Source organism: Rhincodon typus, chromosome 28 (assembly GCF_021869965.1).
Source record: "Rhincodon typus isolate 14 chromosome 28, sRhiTyp1.1, whole genome shotgun sequence".
Classification (NCBI taxonomy): Eukaryota; Metazoa; Chordata; class Chondrichthyes; order Orectolobiformes; family Rhincodontidae; genus Rhincodon; species Rhincodon typus.
In genome coordinates, this window is record NC_063359.1 from 5335041 (window position 1) to 5358277 (window position 23237).

General features: G+C 41.2%; 1 protein-coding gene across 3 annotated transcripts in view; it reads left to right on the forward strand.

Annotated features, from left to right (window-relative positions):
* The window catches only part of pnpla7b (patatin-like phospholipase domain containing 7b), a 312946-nt gene that overhangs the window by 122657 nt on the left and 167052 nt on the right, over positions 1 to 23237 (forward strand). For all 3 annotated transcript variants that reach the window (XM_048613831.1, XM_048613829.1, XM_048613830.1), the window contains one exon: positions 17961 to 18074. In XM_048613831.1, the coding sequence (XP_048469788.1) occupies positions 17961 to 18074 (114 nt within the window). The remainder of the gene's footprint in view (positions 1 to 17960; positions 18075 to 23237) is intronic.

Consider the following 23237-nt stretch of genomic DNA (forward strand, 5'->3'; position numbering starts at 1 on the left):
TGTTACATTGGCAGTTTTCCAATTCTCTTGGACTTTTCCAGAATCTAAGGATTCTTGAAAGATTACTATCACGACATCCACTGTCTGTGTAGCTACTACTCATAACATGCTAGGGTATCGCCCGTTGTCTGGAGTCAGTTAGCTCTGTTGGCTGGATGACTGATTTGGAATGTAGGTTAATGCCTATAGCGTTTTAGTTCCTGTACTGGTTACCATGGAGGAATCTCCTCCTTAACATCTCCCCTCTCCTGAGGCATTGTGACCTAAGGTTAAACCATTACCAGTTGTCTGTCTGTCTGTCCCTGAGAGAGCTGCTGTTTGATCCGCTAGGACTATGGTGAATTTACCTTTACCTCTCATCAGGTCCAGGGGCCTTATCAAACTTTAGCCCCATTAATTTCTCTTACAATTTTTCACAAGTGATAGATACTGTTTTTATTTCTCCTCCTTTTGTCCCTTACTTTGTATTTTTATGATATTAGTGTCCTGTACTGTGAAGACTGTTGCAAATTTATTCAATTCCTTTCTCATATCCTGGTTCACCCATTAGTACTTCCCCAGCCTCTCTCTCTAAGAGGCCTATGTTACCTTGGGCCTCACTCTTCTGTTTTATGTACTTAAGGAAGCCCTTGCTGTCCGTCCTTGTTATTACTTGCACATTTACCCCCAAAGTTTATATTAACTGTCTTCATATTATAGTTGATCATCTTTTATTTATTAAAACTTGCCCAATCCTGTGGTTCATCAAAATGTCTGCCAAATTGTATGCTTTGTCTTTCCTAGTTGACCATTTTCTATCCCCTTTCTAGAATCCTCCTTTGTCACTGGGATATATCCTTGTTATGAATAATGAACTATATTGCCTAATGTTTGCCATTGTTTCTCAACTGTCTTTACTACAAAACTCCTTTGCCAGCCCACCTGGCTAATTCTGCCCTCATTCTTTTGTAATTACCTTTATTTATGCTGAGCATAGTTATTTTTGACACAAGTACCTCCACTTTATTGAGGATGTTGATGAATTCTTCAATTCTGCTTATGTGAGAGCCCCACCACCCAAAGTGTCAGCACAAGTACAGAGGCATTGCTGCTATGTATTTGCATTGCCTACTAAATGAATTTGAGAATGAAAAGGCAACACTGAAAACTACGAAGTAGCCCTTGGGAGAGTCTTGCAGAGACCCCTCAAATAAACACCTTGTGTCGTCCTTCCTTCAGTTCCTAAACTTGTGCAGCGCTCCGAGATACCATGACTGACTCAACATTAGCCAAATCTAGTGATTGATAGTTTAGAATGAAGAGATTAATTTTTGCCCTTCTGGTGTTTCTTTCACAATTTTAACACCTTGCACAAAAAAACAGTAAGTCAAAATCTAGCTGGTATTTTAATGAAACTCTTCACTGCTCAATTTTGTTCCTCTTGTTTCGCTTTCCCCAAATCTGTCGGGATTCAAAACAAGAAACTATCAGTATTTATGTTTGTTACATTACCATTTGCTCTAGCACTTCTCCATAATAATAACTTCTCAAATCATTTTATGACGAAGCACTGTATCAAGTCTTACATCCGCAAGAGGGTAATGTAGCTTTACATTTGAAAGTCATGGAAAATACATCAAATTTGTTTAACCCCAAACACTTGGGAATTTTAACTGCACAGATACGTACAGAAAAATTCACAGAATGAACTAGCTTCACAGCTTGGGTTTGGGTTTTATACAACATTGGTACCAATGAGTTACAAGGAAACGTGTTTGTACCTCCCTAAGTAACCTTGATATTTTGTGTTCAACGTCGCCATGTACAGAATCCTCGTGGCTGAGGCATTGGAAAGTATCTGACATCATGGTGTCCAACATGTTTTGGCATAGACTCGATGGGCTGAAAGGCTTTTTTGTTATGTGCTTTAGATCGCTAAGTGTGGCAGTGAAATGCTTTGCCTCTTCAAGAAATGGAAAATAAATAGAAATTTACAATAAGAAAATATTGGTCATCAGTATGTTTTCCTATTGGTTGTTTTATGCTGCTGAATCATTCCAGCTGCTCCTCAATGTTTGGTTCTGTGTTCTGTAATTGACTGTATATATACGCCATGAGCCCAGCTCTCAGTAACTCCCTATTGGCAGTTTCCCCCATCACGATAATCATCACAGATTAAACAGTTGTTTCACGTTAACAGAAACAGGGATGCTTCACGCAAAAGCAAACCAGAAAATGCTGGAAGTAATCAACAAGTCTGGCAGCATCTGTGGAGAAGGAAAAAGATTAACATTTCAGGCCAGTGACCTTTTGATCTGGACAGCAAAGACAACTACGTCAAACTCCTGTTCGTTGACTGCAGCTCTGCCTTCAACATCATTATTCCCTTCAGACTGATCTCAAAACTGTGTGACCTTGGTCTCGGCTCCACCCTCTGCAACTGGATCCTCAGCTTTCTGACCCATTGACTGTAATCAGTGAGGATAGGTAACTGCACCTCCTCCACAATAACACTCAACACTGGAGCTCCCCCAAGGATGTGTTCTCAGGCGCCTCCTGTACTCCCTGTACGACTGTTACCAAATTCCAAATGACCGCCATCTACAAGTTCACTGACGACACCACTGTTGTGGGATGGATATCTATTAACGACAAGTCAGACTACAGAAGGGCGATAGAGGGCTTGGTGACGTGGTGCAATGTAAACAATCTGTCTGTCAACTTCAGTAAAACTAAAGAACTGATCATCGACTTCAGAAAGAAAGGAGGAGAACATGCCCCCAAATACATCAACGGAACTGAGGTTGAGAGAGTGAAGATCATCAAGTTCCTCGGAGTGACGATAACCGATGACCTGTCCTGGACTTCCCACGTAGATGCAACAGTCTAGAAGACACAACAACGCCACTTCTTCCTCAAGTAACTCAGGAAATTTGGCATGTCCATAAGGTCCCTCACCAGCTTCTACAGGTGCACCATTGAAAGCATACTGTCCGGGTGTATATCGGCCTGGCACGGCAACTGCTCTGCTCAGGACTGTAAGAAACTATGGAAGGTGGTGTGCACAGTCCAGACCATCATGGAAGCTAACCTTCCATCCATGGACTCAACTTATATGGCTCGCTGCTGCAGAAAGGTGGCCAACATCATCAAAGACCCATCGCACCCTGGTAATGATCTCCTACAACCTCTTCCGTCAGGCAGAAGATGCAGAAGCCTGACACATGCGCAAGCAGGTTCAGGAACAGTTTCCTTCTGGCTGTTATCAGGCTGTTGAATGGACTCTATCCTCAAATAATGCAACCTGCAATGTAATCTGTATGCCTGTAAGTCTTTTTGCAGTGATCTGCTTATGCTGCTCGTAACCAAAGCTTTTCACTGTACTTCAGTGCACATGACAATAAAATCAACATCAAAATTTCGGAAAGATACTATCACTAGTTACAGAGAACTGTGTCCTCTTTTTGTGATTCGCAAAATAGCGGTGACTTGCATTTTTATATGCAGTGAGCACATTCTGAGAAATTCGTTATATTCACTGTGCTCTACGTATTTCCTTTTATCACCCATGTGCAGTCAATCGAAGGTTCTTTTGTTTGCTGTATCTTTCTGAAAGGATGATAATTTTCCTTGTTTCAGCAGGGACTTATATCTGGCACAGTTCATTAACAGAGACTGGGTGCTAATAAAGTCACCTTGTTTAAAGAATGAATGATAAAATTGAACTGAAGATTAATGAACTGCCTCTCCCAAGAGCTGCATTATAGATAGCCCAGCTTTTCTCTAAAGCTGCCTGGCAAGTGAAGTCCTCGAGGTTGGAAATGACATGCTTTTCCATTGAGCTTTGTTGTGTGACCTGAATGCTCCCACATCAGACACAGCAGAGCTTTGATGGAAGATGGAGGATAAAGGACTTTTTGCATTGCTCCTTCAAAGGTCAGGAACTGCGCAGGTATTCCCAACTAGATAGCAATTTCGATCTCGGAACAGTAGCTATCTTGTTAGTGTGTTATTCCATTTGAGACCAAGCAAACTATTTCACATTTTATTATGTTTTGCCCAAATTTTTTCTTTCCTTATTCATTCACGGGATGAGAGCGTCACTGGCTAGGCAGCATTTATTGCCCAGAGGGCAGTTAAGAGTCAACCACATTGCTGTGGGTCTGGAGTCACATGTAGGCCAGACCAGGTAAGGATGGCAGTTTTCCTCCCTAAAGGTCATTAGTGAACCAGATGGGTTTTTCCAACCATCGGCAATGGATTCACTGTCATCATTAGACTCTTAATTCCAGATATTTATTGAATTCAGATTCCACCATCTGCCATGGTGGGATTCAAACCCCGTTCCCCAGAATATTATCTGGGTCTCTGGAATAACAGTCCGCCGATATTACCACTAGGCCATTGCCTCACCTATCTATACTCACTTTTGGCCTTCACCATGTGCAAGGTGAAGAGGCTTACTCCCATTAGTCTTGGTTTGAAGCCATACTCCACAAATGACAGGATGTTGCATTTTGTTATATTTTTTCTTGGTCCAGAGTTGTTTCTAACCATTCTGATGTGTACAATTCTCCTATATTTCAATACCTGCAGCAAGATATTTTTGTAGTAAGTGTTTTAACCCAATTGAGTGCTGTGACTCATAAGAACAGATGAAATACAGATTATTGCAAATTCTAATAGAAGGAGGAATAAACATTACTTCTCAACATCTGAAGTATAAATGCAACAGCACCAGCTCATACGTTCGCACAAGACACACTCATGCAAGAAAAGGTGATTGCAAAAGAGGGAGCATGCACTTAGAGATTTAGAGTCCAAGAAATCACCATTTCTTTTTATTTTGAGGTGAAAGCTGGAAAATTGCAGGTGTGATAATTCTCTGTTGGTTTACTGAAGAGAATGGAGGATTTGTGAGTTATAGGTGATGAATTCACAGTAACAAATTCTTTGCAGGAACAAATTTGCTCTGGGTCACAAAGAGCCCCTATATTGAAGATATGGCTTGGTGCTACAAATCAGTACTTGGAGCGATAGCCTCACTTCTCTGCTTGTTGGTGACATTTTAGGTAGATTCCTTTCTTTGCTTGTCCAGATCTCTCTGCTCTGTGGTCTCTTGGTTTCCCAGACTGACCAATCTTCTGTTTTGGAGGTGTGTTTGGAAATATTTCTTATTGTAAACTGGATTCTGTCAGGTGACCATTGCATAACTGTTCCCATTGTCCACACCAAATGGATCCCGACAGTGTTAGCACTGACACACGTTGGGGTTTGATCCTCGGCCATATGCTGAATCTTACAATTTAACTGATTTTACTTTGCATCCGTTTGTGGAACTTCTACAGCCACGAAGTCTGAATGACCATTGTACCTTTAGGCAACAGTAACCGTCGACTCCTCAGGAGAGCTGTTACAAATTTTTTTAAACCGATGCTTCAGTTGGATGTCTCCAAGATTCTGTATATTTTGCATGTGTGCCAAGACAAGGGAGTTCATTCCAGAGCTGTGGATGGTATTTTTGAATCAACAAAATGTTCGTTTTCCACGAAGAAAGCCATCAACAAACACATGGAGCTCGACCCCATATACACTCCACTGCGAAGGAAAACCGGAAGTGAGGTAATCCAGCTCAATGGACTCCAGATCTAAATAACAGGCGGGAAAACACAACGGCGCTTCATCGGAGGCTGCACTGATAATGTTACCCAGCAGGGTAATGAAACGTCTGCGGAAAAACAGCAAACCAGCTTTTAACAAGTGATTTTCATGTGGTTTGAATTAGTCCTTTTCAACATTTCTCAACATGTCATGACTTGTATAGAGCTCCAGGTAACATTTAATGATGCTTATCCTTTATGAATTTGCACGTGAAATACAATTTTAACCAGTGTACTTAACTTAAAGATATGACACCTAAGTTCTAACAGTACTTTAATAAGATAAACCTAGTCCTACCATTGGCACCTGCGATGGTGGGGTTCCAGGGTGGCAGTCAAGAGTGGTCATCAACTCTACTTTGAAGATAGTTGCAAGTGATGTGCTTGGCTGCGCTATCGTGGAAGACGGTGGTGGTCAGGAGCTGCCTTCTCCATTTAGTTGTTCAAAGCCATTCAGGACCGGCTGTGTTAGGAGTGGAGAACTTTGTTCAGATCCATTGGCTGGCAGATTGTTTAATTCTTATAAACGGCAACCTATGCAAAACAACATCCATACAGTCCTGTGCTTTGACTTCATCAGCTTGGCAACTCGGTTTTAGGTATTCTTGGTGGCACCCGGGTACAGTCATCTATATTCTTCTTTGAACCAGTATTAGTTCCCAGGCTTGATGGTAACATTAGCTATAATGTTGTGGTAGTGCTACACGATATGATGGAGTGTCACTAGAATGGTATGGTGATCATTCCCACCAATGATAGGTCTTCGACAGGTGGCTTGGTGAGGACAAGGTCAGATATGTTTTTTTCTTCAAATCGGTTCTCTCACCACAAACCCAAACTGTCTTTCAAATCTCCGCTAACTTAGTCGTCATGTTAAAAGTCAGTGTTGATGTCCATTGAAATCCCCACCCAGTGTACATTCTGTCTCCTTGCTTTGCTCAGTGCTTTTTCCAAGTGATGGAAAAGTACTTGTTCATCAGCCTGGTGGGAGGTGGGGAGAGCAGGGAGATTTGGGGAGGTGGGGGCGGATATTGTGTAGAAAGGATTTTTTTGTATCATTATGTCAGGCTGTTACCAGCTCTCTCAATTTGGCACAAGCTGCCAGATGCTAGCTAGTTGGTCTGGTTATATTCCAGCTTTGTTGAAGCAATGCAATGTAACGATATAGGCCAAAGCAGAGGGCAGTTAAGAATAAGTCATATTACTTTGGACCTGGAATTATGTTTCAAGTGTGAGGATGGTAGGTTACTTTCCCTAAACAGCATTAATGAACCATGCAGATTTTTACAACAATCCATTTCATGGTCACCATAGCTGTTAATGACTTTTTATTCCAGATGCTATCTAAATTTAAATTCTGCCAGCAACTGTGGGAGAGATTTGAACTGATGTCTCTGGATATTTAAGCAAGGTTTAGTTACAGTAACAGCACAGTCATTATAATAAAAGCAAAATACTGAACATTGAGATAAAAACGCAAGGTGCTAGAGAAATCCAGCAGGTCTGTCAGTGTTTGAGGAGAGAGGAACAAAGCTAATATTTCAAGTCCAATGTGACGGTTCTTTGGACCCCTTATACTACTCTACCCTTAAATGGACAATAAGACAAGGTGTTCGTAAACGTTCTTCAAGTTAGGCAGCATCTGTGGAGAGACATGAGGTTAATGTGTCAGGTCAATAACTTCTCATCCAAGTTAAGTCTAATGGATTGTCTTGATTTCGAATCTTAAGAGGTTGATTGCACATGGGGTTGCTTCAATTGCTGCCTGATAGGCAGACAATCTGTTGTTGTCGTAATCCACGCGAAGTGAAAGTTTGTACAAAGGCACTCGACTAAAATATTTCTGGCAAGTGGCACTGATAAAGTCAGCTTACCTTTCACAACAACCTGTGGCATTTAGCCACTGAACAATAAGCTGCTTGCTCTCTTGAGCTTGCTAAGCGTGAGCTGGTATTTTTAGACCGAGTCTTCGTCATCAGCTGATGGAGTAATTGCTAAGGGATCGTTGATGCTGTCATCGCTTAGCAACCGTAGATCACCTGTGAGGATATTTACTGCTCTGATCATTTTCTGACTTGTTCACTTGCGTGCAATCTTTGGTTATATACATTTCAGTCAATTTAAAAATACATTTTTAAAAATCAAAAATTGGTTCTTATATTTCAATAAGCTGTTTGAGTAAATTGATAATCTTTGTAATTAAATGATATGGAGCTCCCAGAAGCTCAGTGTGTGCTTGGTGTGGTCTTGAGTCATGTAGAAAGGCAGGTTCCATGTTGTAATCCTGCCTGATGTAGTGTTCTGATCTGGGATGCCTGTAAGTGATATGACTATGGGTGTCAACATCACTGGATTAGGCAAGGGTGACCTTAGACCCTCTTAGAAGGCAGGAGTTGGTGCTTGGTATAGATCATATCTGAGAACAGGTTCCAGGGTCAGGTGTGATGCCTCCAATGAAAGAAGGATTCTTGCCAATTTGATTACGCATGGATGCGTACAGAATGGTCACCCGGACAATGATTCAGAGGCAACTGTCCTCTGTCGAAGTCAAACTCACTAAGAATCACTCCCTTCAAGTGAGGAGGATGAAGAGCAAACAAGCTCCCCAAGATTTATTGGTTGAAGCTATTCATCATCTGAACTTAGACAATGAATCCTGGTGAGATAAGCAACCACAGAGTGCTTCACAACTGACTCCATTCCTGCCATTATTAGCAAGGATGACTAAAAGGACAGTCAGCCATTGGAAGTTAATTTGACCTTCTATACCTCGAGAGCACTGAAGCCTACTATAAAGACTTCATCTGCCGCCCTAGTTGAACATACCTAATGTAGCACTTATCAGTAATAGTCCTGTGTGACTCAGCACAACATTGCAGTGCATTTTGCCACTCAGACATTGATAGCAAAACTTCCATCTCCCGATGAGCTTGAATGTACTGGGTGATTACTGGATGAGACACAATTAAAAGTTTTTAGGAATTGATTGGCTACAAATTTGGATTTCTTAACACTGACATTTTGGACATAGGGTACTGAAGGAATTTAACAAACTATTAACTATCCCACAGTAATGCCTTTGACCAGCAGGCTGATAAGTAGGTGTATAGAAGGAAGAATTATGCAATTTAATATTCTGTTGCTGAGGAGAACCAGCCTTCTTTTAATGTCACAAAGTCTACTTGATAAATAAACATAAAGTAACGTCAGCATTTAATTCTTTGCTATTGAAGACTTTGCAGATTGGGAAATGCTTGTAAATCTCCGGATTGAGGTCAGAAAATACAGCACCAATTTATTGGAGACAACAAGGTGCAGGGCTGGATGAACACAGCAGGCCAAGCAGCATCATAGGAGCAGAGAGGCTGACGTTTCGGGCCTAGACCCTTTATTGGATTTGCTTTGTTTTTGAAATAGTAACAAATTAAAACCATTTCAGTACCTGGTCATTTAATCACATTTGTATTTGATTAAAAATGATCATTCATTGGACATGAATACCATTCCCTGGCTGGTTTGATGTTCAGAGTTCCGTTATTGCTGAGAGTTCCTGATTCTAAAGCGTGGTACTATCTAGATGTTTGCCTTTTAATTTTTTTTGCATCTCTGCATTAATTTCCTTTTTGGGGTGAGGGAGGCTCAACTCCCCCACTGACACCTCAGTCACTTGCCTTATTTCCCAAGGGAAGGTCAAATTTTGCTCTTTCTTTAGTAGGTAAATCCACTTACTGAAAAAGAAAATTTTCTTGTACATACTTAACAAATTCCTGTCCATCCAAACGTATGTAGCCGTTTGGCTGGAAAACTTATGTTGTAATTGACTCCCAAAGAGCAATCATCTAATTGCAACCATCTAAACCTTCAGTGAGGAACCACACAGCCATTGCTTTTTCTGGGACTCTGCTAAGCTGGGATTCACTCAATTGGTTGAAGGTAGGACTGGAGATTTGCTATAATTATGTTGTTTAAATGCTAAAATTAAAAGTTAACTGCAAACAGTCAATCTGAAACTGGATGATTATTTGGCATTTTGAGGAGTAAAAATAATGATAAACGGATCCAATTGTTGTGGAAGTTTTCTTGTCATGGTATTCCTTGGGTTTGATCTGAGGGTCCGTTGTAGCCTCTCAAGGGAAGAATCTTCATCTCCTTAACCATATGCATTTGTGGTAGAATGTATAGCTGCATGTGGTCAGTCCAAAATCAGATGGTCTTGTGTTCTCCATCACTGTCTACCTCTCAGCATTGATCCTGGGAGACACCATTCACACTGCCAAACTAATCAAAGAAATAACTTGCACCTATTCAACATTGTTCATGTTTTCGGGATATTTCAAAGTTTTGTGAAACCAATTAACTGTCTTTTTGAAGAGTTGTCACTACTATGGAGGCAAACAGCAATCAATTTCCACACAGCAGTGTAAGAATGTATAGCTGATGTATCCTTAATTTCCTTGCTGTTTCTCTTAATATTCTAAGTTAGAAGTCATTCAGGTGTGAAGGTATATCCAGCCTCCAAAACGTTGATATTAATGTTTTTCTGACTGTGTACTTTCCCTGTAGGAGTTTCTGTTTTGATGATGTCCGAACTGCCTGTACATCTGGTGTAGTATTCTCGTCCACTAAAGTAAAATATTCATTTAGAAATCCATCAGCTCATAATCCTTTGTTATTGTCCTATTTATGTCTATTTTTGATAAGCTCGCTTATGCTTCTATCATTATCTTCCCTGACCTGCTTGTGGAAAATTTTACTTTTGTCTTCATTAACATCTGAGATTTTGTACACCCGCTCTGCTCTCGTTCTTTTTTAGGTCTCCAGTTGTTGCTTTCTGTAAGATTTGCAGTCCTTCAGTTTTGGAATTACATTGTTGTGCTTAAATCTCTTCTTTAACATTGATTCACTTTCCGTTCATATGCATGTTTTGTAAACCATTAATTCTTTCTTCAAATAGGTCCCACTTTCAGTTGATTTCAAGTGGCAATTATCTACTCTTGCATCCAAAGTTAGTTTCATTCAAGCCCAAAGCCACGGTTCATGGACCTTTCATTCTCCTCTTCAGACCACATAATGAATATTATTATTGTGGTTCGTTGGCTCACCGAGCTGGTTCGTTGTTCCGCAGACGTTTCATTACCCTGCTGGGTAACATCCTCTGATGAAGCACTGTTGTGTTTTCCCGCCTGTTATTTAAACTCTGGTGTCCGTTGAGCTGGATTACCTCACTTCTGGTTTTCCTTCGCAATGGAGTGTATATGGGGTCTAACTCTGTGTTTGTTGATGGCTTTCTTAGTGGTGAGCTAGGCCTCTCGGAATTCCTGTGCTTGACTCTGCTTTGCCTGTCCCAGGATCCTGATGTTGTCCCAATCAAACTGGTGGTTTTCCTTATCCATGTGGATGGAGATGAGTGAGTATTGGTCGTGTCACTTTGTTGCCAGTTGATGTTCGTGTACTCTTGTGGTTAACTTCCTTCCTGTCTGTCCAATGTAGTGTTTGTCACAGTCTTTGCAGGGAATCTTGTATATGACGTTGGTCCTGTCCATAGTTGGTAGTGGGTCTTTGGTTCAGGTTAGCAATTCGCGTAGGGTTGATGTGGGTTTGTGTGCTACACTGATGCCCAGTGGTCGTAGGAGTCTTGTGGTCAGCTCAAATGTGTTCTTGATGTAAGGTAGCATGATGAGTGTTTTGGGGCGTGTAGTATCTTCCTGCTGTCGTTTGTGTAATAGACATCTTCTGACCCAGTTTTTCGGGTATGCGTTGTCTTTAAATACTTGGAAGTGGTACTCTTCTTCTTTTTGGCATAGTTCTGTGTTGTTGCCCGTTGAAATAATGTTCTCAAACAACTTAGTTTGTGTGTGTTAGCATGGTTGCTGTTGAAATTCAGTATGTGGTCAGAATGTGTGGCTTTCCTGTGTACCTTTGTTAGAAATTCCCCATTGATCCTGTGTTCTGGTACTGGTAGTGAGAGTGTCTCGTGTCCAGTCACCAAGTATCAAGTTGGTTGATACAAAGTAGCAATGTTGTTCCAATGTCCCACTTCCTGGAGAAAGTAATTCAAAAGCATGTAAAGCATGGTTTAATCCAGGGTCTTTGATCATCCAATCCCCTAAACCCAAGAATACATGGATCACGCTTAAAGAGCTGACACTCTGGTTCTGAAGAGGATTGCGCGCAAGTCGCATTCTAAAGACGAGCACAGCAGCTACATCGACTCTCCGGGTGAGGTGTTAAACCAAGGCCTGATGTGCCCTCTCAGATGGACATAAAAGATCTCATAGCATTATTTAAAAGAAAAGCCTAGAGTTCTGGTCCTAATTAGCCCTCAGACAGCATCATTGGAATAGATTCTCTGCTCATTATGATGCTCTTTGTGGGACCTTGCTCTTTGCAATTTGATTGTGATTTCCAGTATGTTGTAACAGCAACTACATTTCAAGATGCTTTACTTGTGTAATGTCTGTGGTAGTCTGAGATTGTAAAAAACACTATATAAATGCACGTTTCTTTCATTATGTGAAATGAGGCAATAGCTTTCTGTTAAAAACATTTGTTGTCCAGTAGAAGCAAAGTCAGGATGTTAGATGCCAGCCATTCTTCATCCAAGAAAGTATGACCTAGAACTGTCACTGGCCCTTAACTGCTTCCCCAAAGAAAATCAAAAGGAATACAATGCATGGTAGAGTGTTTTTTTGGTCTCCTGTCCCATGAGATAGTGATATTTAAGAAGCTGTATCTCTTCTATTCCAAACCAAGGTCATTTTTTAATGTACGTATATCATATTGATATATATATATATATATATATATATATATATATTAGGTATAGCTATTTATGAGCTTATTGAGCTTTAAGAACAGAGAGGAATCTTTAGTTTGTAGGTGGTACTAAATTGTAAATAGAGCAGGAAGTTGCAAATAAGGTAATGCGGATAAAAGAAATCTGAAGTATTAAACATGTAAGAGTGATAGAAATAGTGTTAAAAAGATATTTGAGGCTTCAGAGCATGTGTGAACAAAGGGATTTGAAGGCCCAGCTACAATGAAAGGCTAACTTGCAGATGCAAAAATGATTTAAGCTCAGAATTTTATTAAATGTACAATTTACAAAGAAGTACCATCTTCTGTAGTACAGAACACTGGTAAAGAACATTTGGCAATTTCTATTTTTGGATACATTCCTTTTTGGAAAAAAGAGCTGTACAAGACATTGTTTCAGCCACTTTTGGAATACATGCAATTCTGGTCTCCCTTCAATGGGAAGGATGTTGTGAAACTAGGAAGGTTCGGAAATTATTTACAAGGATGTTGCCAGGGTTTGGAGGGTTTGAGCTATGGGGAGAAGCTGAATAGGCTGGGGCTATTTTCCCTGGAGGGTTGGAGGCTAAGGGGTGACCTTAGAGGTTTATAAAATCATGAGGGGGATGGATAGGGTGAGTAGATGAGCTTTTAACCCCGCGGTGGGAGAATCCAAAACTAGAGGGCATAGGTTTAAGAGGAGAGGCGAAAGATATAAAAGGGACCTAAGGGGCAATGTTTTCACGAGAGGGTGGTGTGTGATTGGAATGAGCTGTCAGAGGAAGTGTTGGAGGCTGGTACAATTACAACATTTAAAAGGCATCTAGATGGGTATGTGAATAAGAAGCATTTAGAGGGATATGGGCCAAATGTTGGCAAATGGGACTAGTTTTATATAGGATATCTGGTTGCCATGGTTGAGTTGGACTGAAGGGTCTGTTTTCATGGTGTATATCTTTATGACTCTATGAAAAGCAGCAATTCATCAGGATGATATTTGGGATAAAGGGACAGAGTTATTGTGAGGAACTGGAAATGCTTTGGGCTTTGCCCATAGTTAGGAAATTGTGATTGGAGGGGGAATGATCTGATTGAAATGCTTAAACATCCTGTCAAATCCCATGATACTTTGAATCTAGAAAGACAGGTCTTCATCAAAATCACATGGATTTGTGAAATTCCCTGTCCCAGGAAGTGATGGATGCAGAATTGGTGGATCCACCTAAAAATTAATAACATGGAGGAGAAAAAAAAAGTTGTGTATTGGGATTGCAAAAGTTATTTGCATAATTGTTCATTGTACATAGAATGATGGAGCAACTCATTGGGGCCAGATGAATTATTCTTGTCATATTCCTAAACATTAACACAGCAAACTGACAGTGATCCTTCATTTCAATGTCGTTTGTGAGACCCCTTACCCTCCCTCATTTATTATGTGCTTTCTCCAGGTGCTTCCAGAGAAAGGAGGTAGAAGTAATCCCATTCTCCTTTATGATCCAAAATGGAGTTGTCTACTGCAGTGAGAATCAGAGGTTTGAACTGGAACAGTTCTCTTTCCCAACGTTGCTGTTTGGAACGAGTGGGGTGGAACTGAGACTGTGATGATAATATGATATTTAGGAAGAAAGAATTGAGACACACAGCACCTTGAAGGTAGGTTCGTGGGATATGTGCATCACCTAGGAAGTGCAGCATCCCTAATTGCCCTGAAGAAGTGGTAGTGAGCTGCCTTGATTAAAATGGTATAGGATCAACCACAGAGATCCTTGAAAGGCAATTCCAGGATTTTGACCCAGTGACAGTGAAGGAGCAATGATATTGTCCCAAGTAGTGTAGTGTGTTATTGGAGATAATTGCTGGCGTTCCCGCACATCTGCTGCTATTCCTCCTTTGGGTAGTGGAGGTTGCTGGTTTGAAATGTGGTGGCCAAGGACCCTTGGTCATTTACTGTAGAGCATTTTATAGATGGTACACACTGCTGTTGTTGTGTGTCAGTGGCGAGCAAAATTAATGTTGGAGGCAGTGAATGAGGTGCCACTCAAGCAGGTTGATTTGTGCTGGGTGGTGTCAAGCTTCTTGAATGTTGCTGGAGCTGCACCCATCCAGGCAAGTGGGGAGTATTCCATCACACTCCTGATCTGTGCATTATAGTTGTCAAGCTTTGAGGAGTTAGGTGAGTTTCTTCCCACAGAGTGCCTTGTCTCTAACCTCGGAATTGTCGGAAAGAAATCAGGTCTGCAGTCAAATGAAGACTGAGGTCCAACAAAATACAAGTGACCTGAAGAACAGCTGGTGGGCAGCGCAGGCTCAGGAAATAAAACAACTGACCATCAGCCATGATATGTATGGATTCTTTAGCTCAATCAAGGACCTATCCCACTGAGAGCTAAGAACAGAGTGGTGCTTATTGAGAGCAGACAGGCAGTGAGTATTCATTGGAAGTAGCACTTTAAGAATCTTCTCAATTGAGACTTAGCCCTCAATGTGAGTATCCTAGACCATACCCTGCAGCATGCGATTTAACAGTTATCAGCTCAAACCTCGATACAATCCAGGTTTGGCTGCCAATTGACATGATCACTTCAGTATTAATGTGTCATGTATGGTGCTGAACTTTGTGCGATCATCAGTGCACATCCCACTGTTGACCTTCTAATGGAGGGAAGGTCATTGATGAAGCAGCTGAAGATGGTTGGGCCTAGGATACTATGCGCACAGGGAACTCCTGCAGAGATGTTTGGGACTCTGTGTTCAACCTCCATAAACCAGAAGCCCACCGTATTTTGTACTAAGTATGAGCTCAACCAGTGGATAATTTTCCCCCCATTTCATTTCACTTAAGCATGCCATTCAACAGAATACTATGAATTTGCCAAAGGACATCTCTGACCTGGGCTGTGTTACTGCATTAGTGTTAGAAATTTATCTTCTTTGGGAAAATATCTCTGTGACAGTTTGGGCCATTTCAGAGTCTTAGGGTCAAGTTAGTTCAGGGACTGCAACTGGTGTAATAATAAAATATGCAATGACTAAATTCTAATCTTATTGAAGAAGATGACCCACCACCATCTTCCTGAACGACATGGGGTGGGCAGTAGATGTCAATTTCTCAGAGATGCCCAAGCCCTGTGAATGATTCTGCGTTGATATGAAGTTTGAAGTGTATAATTTAAGACAAATGAAGATGAGAGACAGTTCATTCAACCTTCTAAGTCTCCCCTGTATAGTATGCTAACTCCTCCAACCCGGTCTGTCACTGTTCTGAAGATTTCAAAGTCTACATCTCAGCTATCTTGTCTTGTCTATAATTCATGACATTTATCACAGTGTATGGATGACCAATTTCATTCTAGTACATGATCTAAATTTGTTTCCGACATTTTCATTTGGCACCTTTGGTCGTATTACAACTCCTGTACTTGAACATAAGGGCATTTCAGAACCATTATACATTAACTTGCCAAGAACAGTGAGCAGACAAGCAAGTGTTTCCGAGATTGAGGTGTGAGAACCACAGCAAAATTGTTGGATTATGGTTTGTGTAGTTTAGTCGATTGTAGGTGGAGGACATTTACTGGATAGGGTTGATTCTTGTGCCAATATTTAGGAACTTTGGCCTAGGAGGTCCGGGTTCAAGTCTCTTCTGGTGCAGAGGTGTGTCGCAACATATCTGAACAAATTGATGAAAAATAATGTAAGAAGACCCCAAGACTCTGCTTTAAATAAGAAAAGGTGCTGGAAATACTTGTCAAGTTAGATAACATCTATGGCTAGAAACAGAGTTAACATACAGTATATCTGTGACCTTTTATTGGATCTCTGAAACGTTACTGATCAAGACGATTAACTTTGTTTCTTGCTCCATCAGTCCTGCCTGACCTGAGTTTTTCCCGTAATTTTGGTCTTCATTCTTGTGAAACGGTGCTTGTTGGGATAGAGGTCCATTCATAATGTAACATAAAAGCTTTGTAAAGGTGTGTAGAGTTTGGCTGCAGTTCTATCCTTCACCTCTGGGCTTTCTGGAATATAATAGGATACAGATGAATAGAAGAGTTTTGAGGAAACTTTTGAAGGTAGCAAAATAGAGTAGCATAGCAGTCCCTGGTGCCTTCCTGTGAAGCAATGTTCAGGATTTACCTTGGCTAATCTATTAAATATTACATGTTTAATGAGGTCTGATGTAATGCCTTAGACATCACAATTGTGAGGAAGGGTTAATGAACCTATTGGTTGTTTTGTGTTCGTCATTTTTGTATGTCTGCAAATCCCATTTATTCATCTGTCAGGAACAGCAAATGGATCTTTTGAATCTATCTTTACAATTTCAACCTTTCTTCCCACCCTCTTTCAACCTAATCACTTCTGGGCATTTTCCAGTGTTTATCCTTTTTGTAAATGCCAAAAGTTCAGTCGCCCTAGAGTCTGTTTAAATGTTTTCTTGTCAGATATAAGAAAGACTGAATCCTTTGAACCTTTTATCTCTCACTACTTATTCCAGTAACAGTTTAATGATGAGGCACATCCTTGGCCAAAGGGGTAAGCAGTTGAACTGCTGACCCCCTCCCTCTAGGTGGACCGTTAGGGCAAGTTGCAGGAGTGTCCTATTAGGGCATTAATCTTGTTGGGTATTTCGTGGTAATGTCCCTACTTTTGGACCGCAGGCGTGGCTTCAAGTCCTACCTGTGCCATAATGTCTCTGAACAGGCTGATTAGGAAAAATATGTAGCATCTTGTGGCACAGTGTCCTTTCTCTAAGCCAGGAAGCCCACATTCAAATCCCACCTGTTCCAATAATGTCTGATAATATCTCTGAACAAGCTGATTAAAAAAATCTAGATTTCTCTCTTGTTTCAGCTGCACCTTGCTGCATTGTCAACATATTCTTAAGGTGCCCAAGTGTTCCTTAACTTGGCTAAGGTTGACAACTGCATGCTTGATGATGGCATGTGCATTAATCATGTATAGATCAATTCTTCAGTGCTACAGAGCCAGATATGAGATATCAGGTCAGTTGGTCAAAAGCTTGGTAAAGGAGGTGGGTTGCAAGGAGCCTCTTTGAAAAAGGAAATCAAGGTAGAGATGGGGAAGGCGGTGTAAGGAGGCAGTTCCAGAGTTTAGGGCCCAAATGATCCATCCTTGAGCTCCCTCTGAGCGGGAAGTCTAACTAGTAATGGATTTGGAACTGTGGAAATTTCCTTTCACTCTGGGGCCCTTATCAGCTAGCAAAAAGATGAAGCATTTATCACATCAGTCTGAGCTCAATTTAATTCAGTCCAGTAACTATAAGCTTGTGTTAGTAATTCAATTGTCCAGAGCTTCCAGGCTTTTGTAATTGATGCAGTGAAAGATTTCCTAATGATGTGGAGAATTGAATGGTATTAGACTTTCACATATCACTGCATGAAAGCATAATACTATAACTTGACTTCTTCACTCCAATATTGCCATAGGTGAATGCCAAAAGTTAAGTGACAAGGTAATGTTTATTCCTTATGGTTCCATGGTTTTCTTGCTGTCACACAGGTAGAAGCCCTTACTCGCCAGCCCTCCGCCACTACAGTCCATGCCGTGAGAGACTCTGAATTAGCCAAACTTCCCGAGGGAGCTTTGAACTCCATCAAGCGCAGGTACCCTCAGGTAAGAAATACATGCCTCTTCAGCAAGCAGAATTTCCTGTAGGTGTGTTACTTTTTTAGTGTTCAGGTTTTCAAACTGAATGAGTGCTCTTTCACATCACAGTTTGCAGAAATATTACCAGTTTGCACCATACCCCAATCAAAAGTTAAGAAAACTATTTCACTACTAATGGGTAACTCTTAAGAGTGTACATGGCATGTCCTTCACCTATAGCTGCACACCTTTTATTATAGCCGAGTTTTGAAATGCTCTGTGGGTCAAATCTTAGAATAGTCCTGCAGATGCTGAAAATTTGAAGTAAAAACAGAAAATGCTGGAAGTACTCAACAGGTTGGGTCTGGGATTATGAAAAGTCAGTTTAAATTAACTGCACCAATACTGCCTGACTGCTGAGCGTTTCCAACAGTCTTTGTTTCTATTACTTGAGCAGATGAGCCTGTCCTTTGATACCCTGCGCTGCTGTGTTTAGAGTAAAACCGAACGTTATATGCAATTATTCTGAAATAATTTGTGTGGTGCTCATAGAGCTTTTCACAGCAATGAGTGAGAAGAGTTGGGGCTTCTTGGACACTCCTGTCACAGGCAAGTGGAAGAAAACTCGAATTGAATGGATATGTGCCACAAACGGGGATCTGATCCTTGGGTTCAGGCTGTGGCGCAGTGTCAGTGCTGCCAGTATGGTAACAAGACTGCACTTTTGAATACGTCTTGGCATTAGTAGCAAAATGGGAATCATTGGAAAATTGACAATACTACACTGATTAACAAAGCAATATAAACAGTGTGAGTGCAACTTCATCTTGGAAACCAAAGCTTGATCACTTTAAATGAGTTAAAAACAAAGGCCATAAACAAATAAGGCATTGCTACATGTAAAAATTGACTTCTGTATCAAAGTGACCTTCGACCTTTTTAAATATTTGTGTTTGTTTTACTGCAATGCATGTGACGTGGGATCCTACTTGTTGTGCCATGTACTGCAAACTTGCATTTATGGATTTCATGTCTGCTTTTCTGCATTGAAGTCAACTGGCAAGTACTTAAATAGAATCTTTGAATCCCTACAGTGCAGATAGAGACCATTCAGCTCACAAGTCTGTACTGACCCTCCAAGGAGCATTCCACCCAGACTCATCCGCTCCCCCATCACTCTGCATTTACCATGGCCAATCCACCTAGCCTGCACATCTCTCAACTCTACAGGCTAATTCACCATGGCTAATTCACCTAACTGCACATCTTTGGACTGTGAGGAGACCGGAGCACCTGAAGGAAACCCACACAGTCACAGGGAGAATGTGCAAACACTACCCAGACAGTCGCCCGAGGGTGGAATTGAACCCGGGTCCCTGGCACTTTGAGGGCGTCAGTGCGGACCACTAAGCCACTGTGCTGTCGCTGGCCACAAACTGACGCAAGCTATCACAAAGCATTTGTCACTTTGAGATAATAAGATGCCAACTTGCTATATGGTGTAGCGAAAATTGATAGAATCATTGCATGATGCTGCTCAGGAGCCATTGTTATCTACTTTTCTTTCTTCCAGCTAGACACATGTGACAGTTAAAGCATTTTATTTCCCACTACTGAACATGCTTCCTTTGATCTTGTGTAATGCCGTTCATAGTGTTTTGATCTTGCACTCTGACTTTGCAACGGTTGCTTTCTGGACTGTGATGTTGAGCACTCATTCATAAATTTACTTTAATAGAGGGCTCAAAATGGGTATTCAAGGCCTTCAGTATTTCTCCAGTCTGGTTTTTCTACTCCTCAGTGAGGTCTAGGATGCAGTACAGCTGATAGCACTGACTCCCAAGCATATATAAATACTCTATAATTTGTTTGAGGTCTCCCATTCACCTTTATGGCCAGCTCATAATCTTACCATCGAGATAAAATGATGAACTGCGGATGTTGGAGATCTGAAACATAAGCACACATGGCTTGTGAAACTCGGCGCCCAGCAGCATCTGTGGGACGAAAGCAGAGCCAATGCCCAGAGTTGTCAAGGAAAAGCAGCTAAGAGCAAACTTAAAGGGAGTTCGTTCCACATGCCATTAATTCTGCAGATTTGATTTTAGGAATAGGGTCGGAAAATACTTGTTTCAGGAAGTCAGATGAATCTGCTTGACAACATGTAACTGTGGGAATGATCCTGCAGTCTTTTAAATCGATTCACACTGAAATGCTTTAAAGAAGCTAAAGTTATTACAATTCATTCTTTCCTTTCAGGATTAGAAACCCCAGGAAATCTCCTTAGGTGCATTCCAGCCTGATGCTCTCAATTTACGTAATTTTGGTTTGGCTGAGAGTTTTTGCAAATGCTGTCAATTTTCTTTCACTCCAATAACCTTTAAATATTACATACGCTAACCAGATTGTAAAAGAAACTTGCACACGCAGGAAACCTGAAATTAAAATTCTCAAATACTGGAAGTGTTTCAGAAGCTGAGCGTGCGTCTCTCCTGAGACAGTGGCGTTAATGTTGAGAAGGCCCGAAACGTCAGCCTCTCTGCTCCTATGATGCTGCTTGGCCTGCTGTGTTCATCCAGCCCTGCACCTTGTTGTCTCGGATTCTCCAGCATCTGCAGTTCCTACTATCTCTGAGACCAATAACATGGGTGCATTTAAGAGAAAGTTAGAACAGAAGATGATGGAAAAAGGAATAGAAGGATAGTCCTGAATATGATGGCTTGATGTTTGGTAGCGGGGTCAGGGTCTAAGGGGAGGTAGGAGGAAGTTTTGAGAAGATAACCTTTGTCAGCAGGTTTGATGTCAGTGTTGGGATTGGACCTGACAAAACAGGATGTAGCAAAGTTCGAAAGATGACAGGTTGGATTGAATGAGGGGAGCAGAGAAATTGAAATGGGCAATGTCGTACCAATAGTCTTCCTTGACGAGAGGGTAAGAGGTCAGAGGGAGATTTCCAAGTGGGGTTGGTTGTATAATGAGGGAAATGACCCAGCTGGAGAGGGTTCAGAAGAGATTTACCAGGATGGTGCCAAGTACGGAAGGTTTGAGTTATAAAGAAAGGCTGGAAAGACTGGGACTTGTTTCACTGGAGCATAGGAGGTTGAGGGGTGACCTTATAGAAATTTATACAATCATGACAGGTATAGATAGAGTTAATGGTAGGTTTTTTTCACTAGGATGGGGCATTTCAAGACTAGGGGGCACATGTTTATGGTGAGAGGAGAGAGATTTAAAAGGACATGAGCAAATCTTTTACACAGAAGGTGGTTCGTACATGGAATGAAATTCCTGAGGAAGTGGTGGATGTGGGCGCAATTACAACATTTAAAAGACATTTGAATAAGTACATGAATAGGAAAGATTTGGAGGGATATGGACCAGGAGTATGCAGGTGGGACTAGTTTAGTTTGGGATTATGTTCAGCATGGACTGGTTGGCCCAAAGGGTCTGTTTCCGTGGTGATAACTCTGTGATAAGGTGATAGTTGGAGATCAAGTTGGATTGGAGATGCTCGGGCAGCACATGAACGTGTGTTTGGGCTAAATGGTGAGTATCTCTGCTGCACATTCTCTTTGGTTGGAAGCCTATCAACACCTGAAGAGACAAGCTGTCTCAGTTATCTTTCCTTTGTCATGTTTGGGAAGGGGCTCCGTTGCCTATCCTGTCCAGTTCCTAGCGTTTTTTGTTTTTCTGTAACCCTGAACAGTTACTCTGAAGGGGCTTTGAGTTCACTGATGATCTAAATGACTTTTTGTATATTTCAAAGTCTGATTGTCATTGGATACACTTGAGTATGGATTAAAGTTTGCCCAGTTCACTGATGATTAAATTCTTCATTTTAATTATGATTTTTTGATTAGGTCTCTGCAGCTTTGGGTGCCTTTTAGTATATCAACAAATACAGTTGGCTGCTCAGTTATTACCATGGTTATTAAAGGTCTACACTGAGACACTGGTGCCAAGAAAGGTTAAAAGTTTTATTTGAATGATGCATGTGACATTTCTGGAGGCATTCATTCAGCATGGGGCTTTGTTTCCCTGGTAACAGTGGCTTGAGTCATCTTTCTTGAAAGCTGAAGCACTTTCTTTTGTTGTTTTGCTAAATAAGAGTGTTCAGAAAATGACAGGGGCACGTGTTTTCTAGAAATGTCTGTGTGGTTGAGATTGCCATCATCTTTGTGGCAACAGATGAGGCTATTTGTACCTTTCAGAACTGGAAGTGTGTTTTGTAGCGTACCTGCAACATGCGTATCTGAAGAATCATCAATGTTTGAAGTGTGAGAAAATACATGGCACACTGTGAAACTGGGGATGAAACTGGGAGTGAGGGAGTGGGTAGCACACAGTGAACCTATTTTGAGCGCACTGTGAAACTCCCTGGAGATGTGGCTAGGGCTGAAGGAATGCTGAGAGACTGGAAACTATGGCAGTTGGAGGGACCTGACTGTCCTTGTATGTGAATCACAAAACTAGCATGCAGATGCAACAAGTAGTTAGGAAGGCAAATTTTCTATTATCTTCTGTTGCAGAGAGATTACAATGGTAATGTCACTACATTAATAACCCAGAATGCCAGCCTCACATTTAGGGCCGTTGGTTTGAATATGACCATGACAGATAGTGAAACTTGAATTCACTAACAGTCTGGTGTTAAAAACCAACCTAATAGTGACCATGCACCCTCTGTCAATTGTCATAGGTACCCATCTGGTTCATTAATATCCTTTTGGGTAGGACACCCACCATCCTTACCTGGACTGGTCTACGTGTGATGCCAGACGCACAGCAATGCGTTTGGCTCATAACTGCCCTCTGGGCGATTAGGGATGGACAATAAATGCTGGCCAGGGCAGTGTGAATGAATGAGAAAAGCAATAATGTTACTCTAGTTGTCTTGGATTTTGATGAAGCCACACCTGATGATTTGTTGACTGTTTAGATCTTGGAGAAATTTACAACAAAGGCTCATTAGACTGGGTTCTGGTGAGTAGAGTAGACTTCTAACCCCTTAAAATTCAGGACAATAATGGATCATGGAGAGCTTTAATTTTTTTTAGTCACAGCCTCCAAATGAGGGGTCAGCCCTTTAGGACTGAAATAAAAAATGTCTTCATTCAAAGTTAACAAGGTGTAGAGCTGGATGAACACAGCAGGCCAAGCAGCATCAGAGGAGCAGGAAAGCTGACGTTT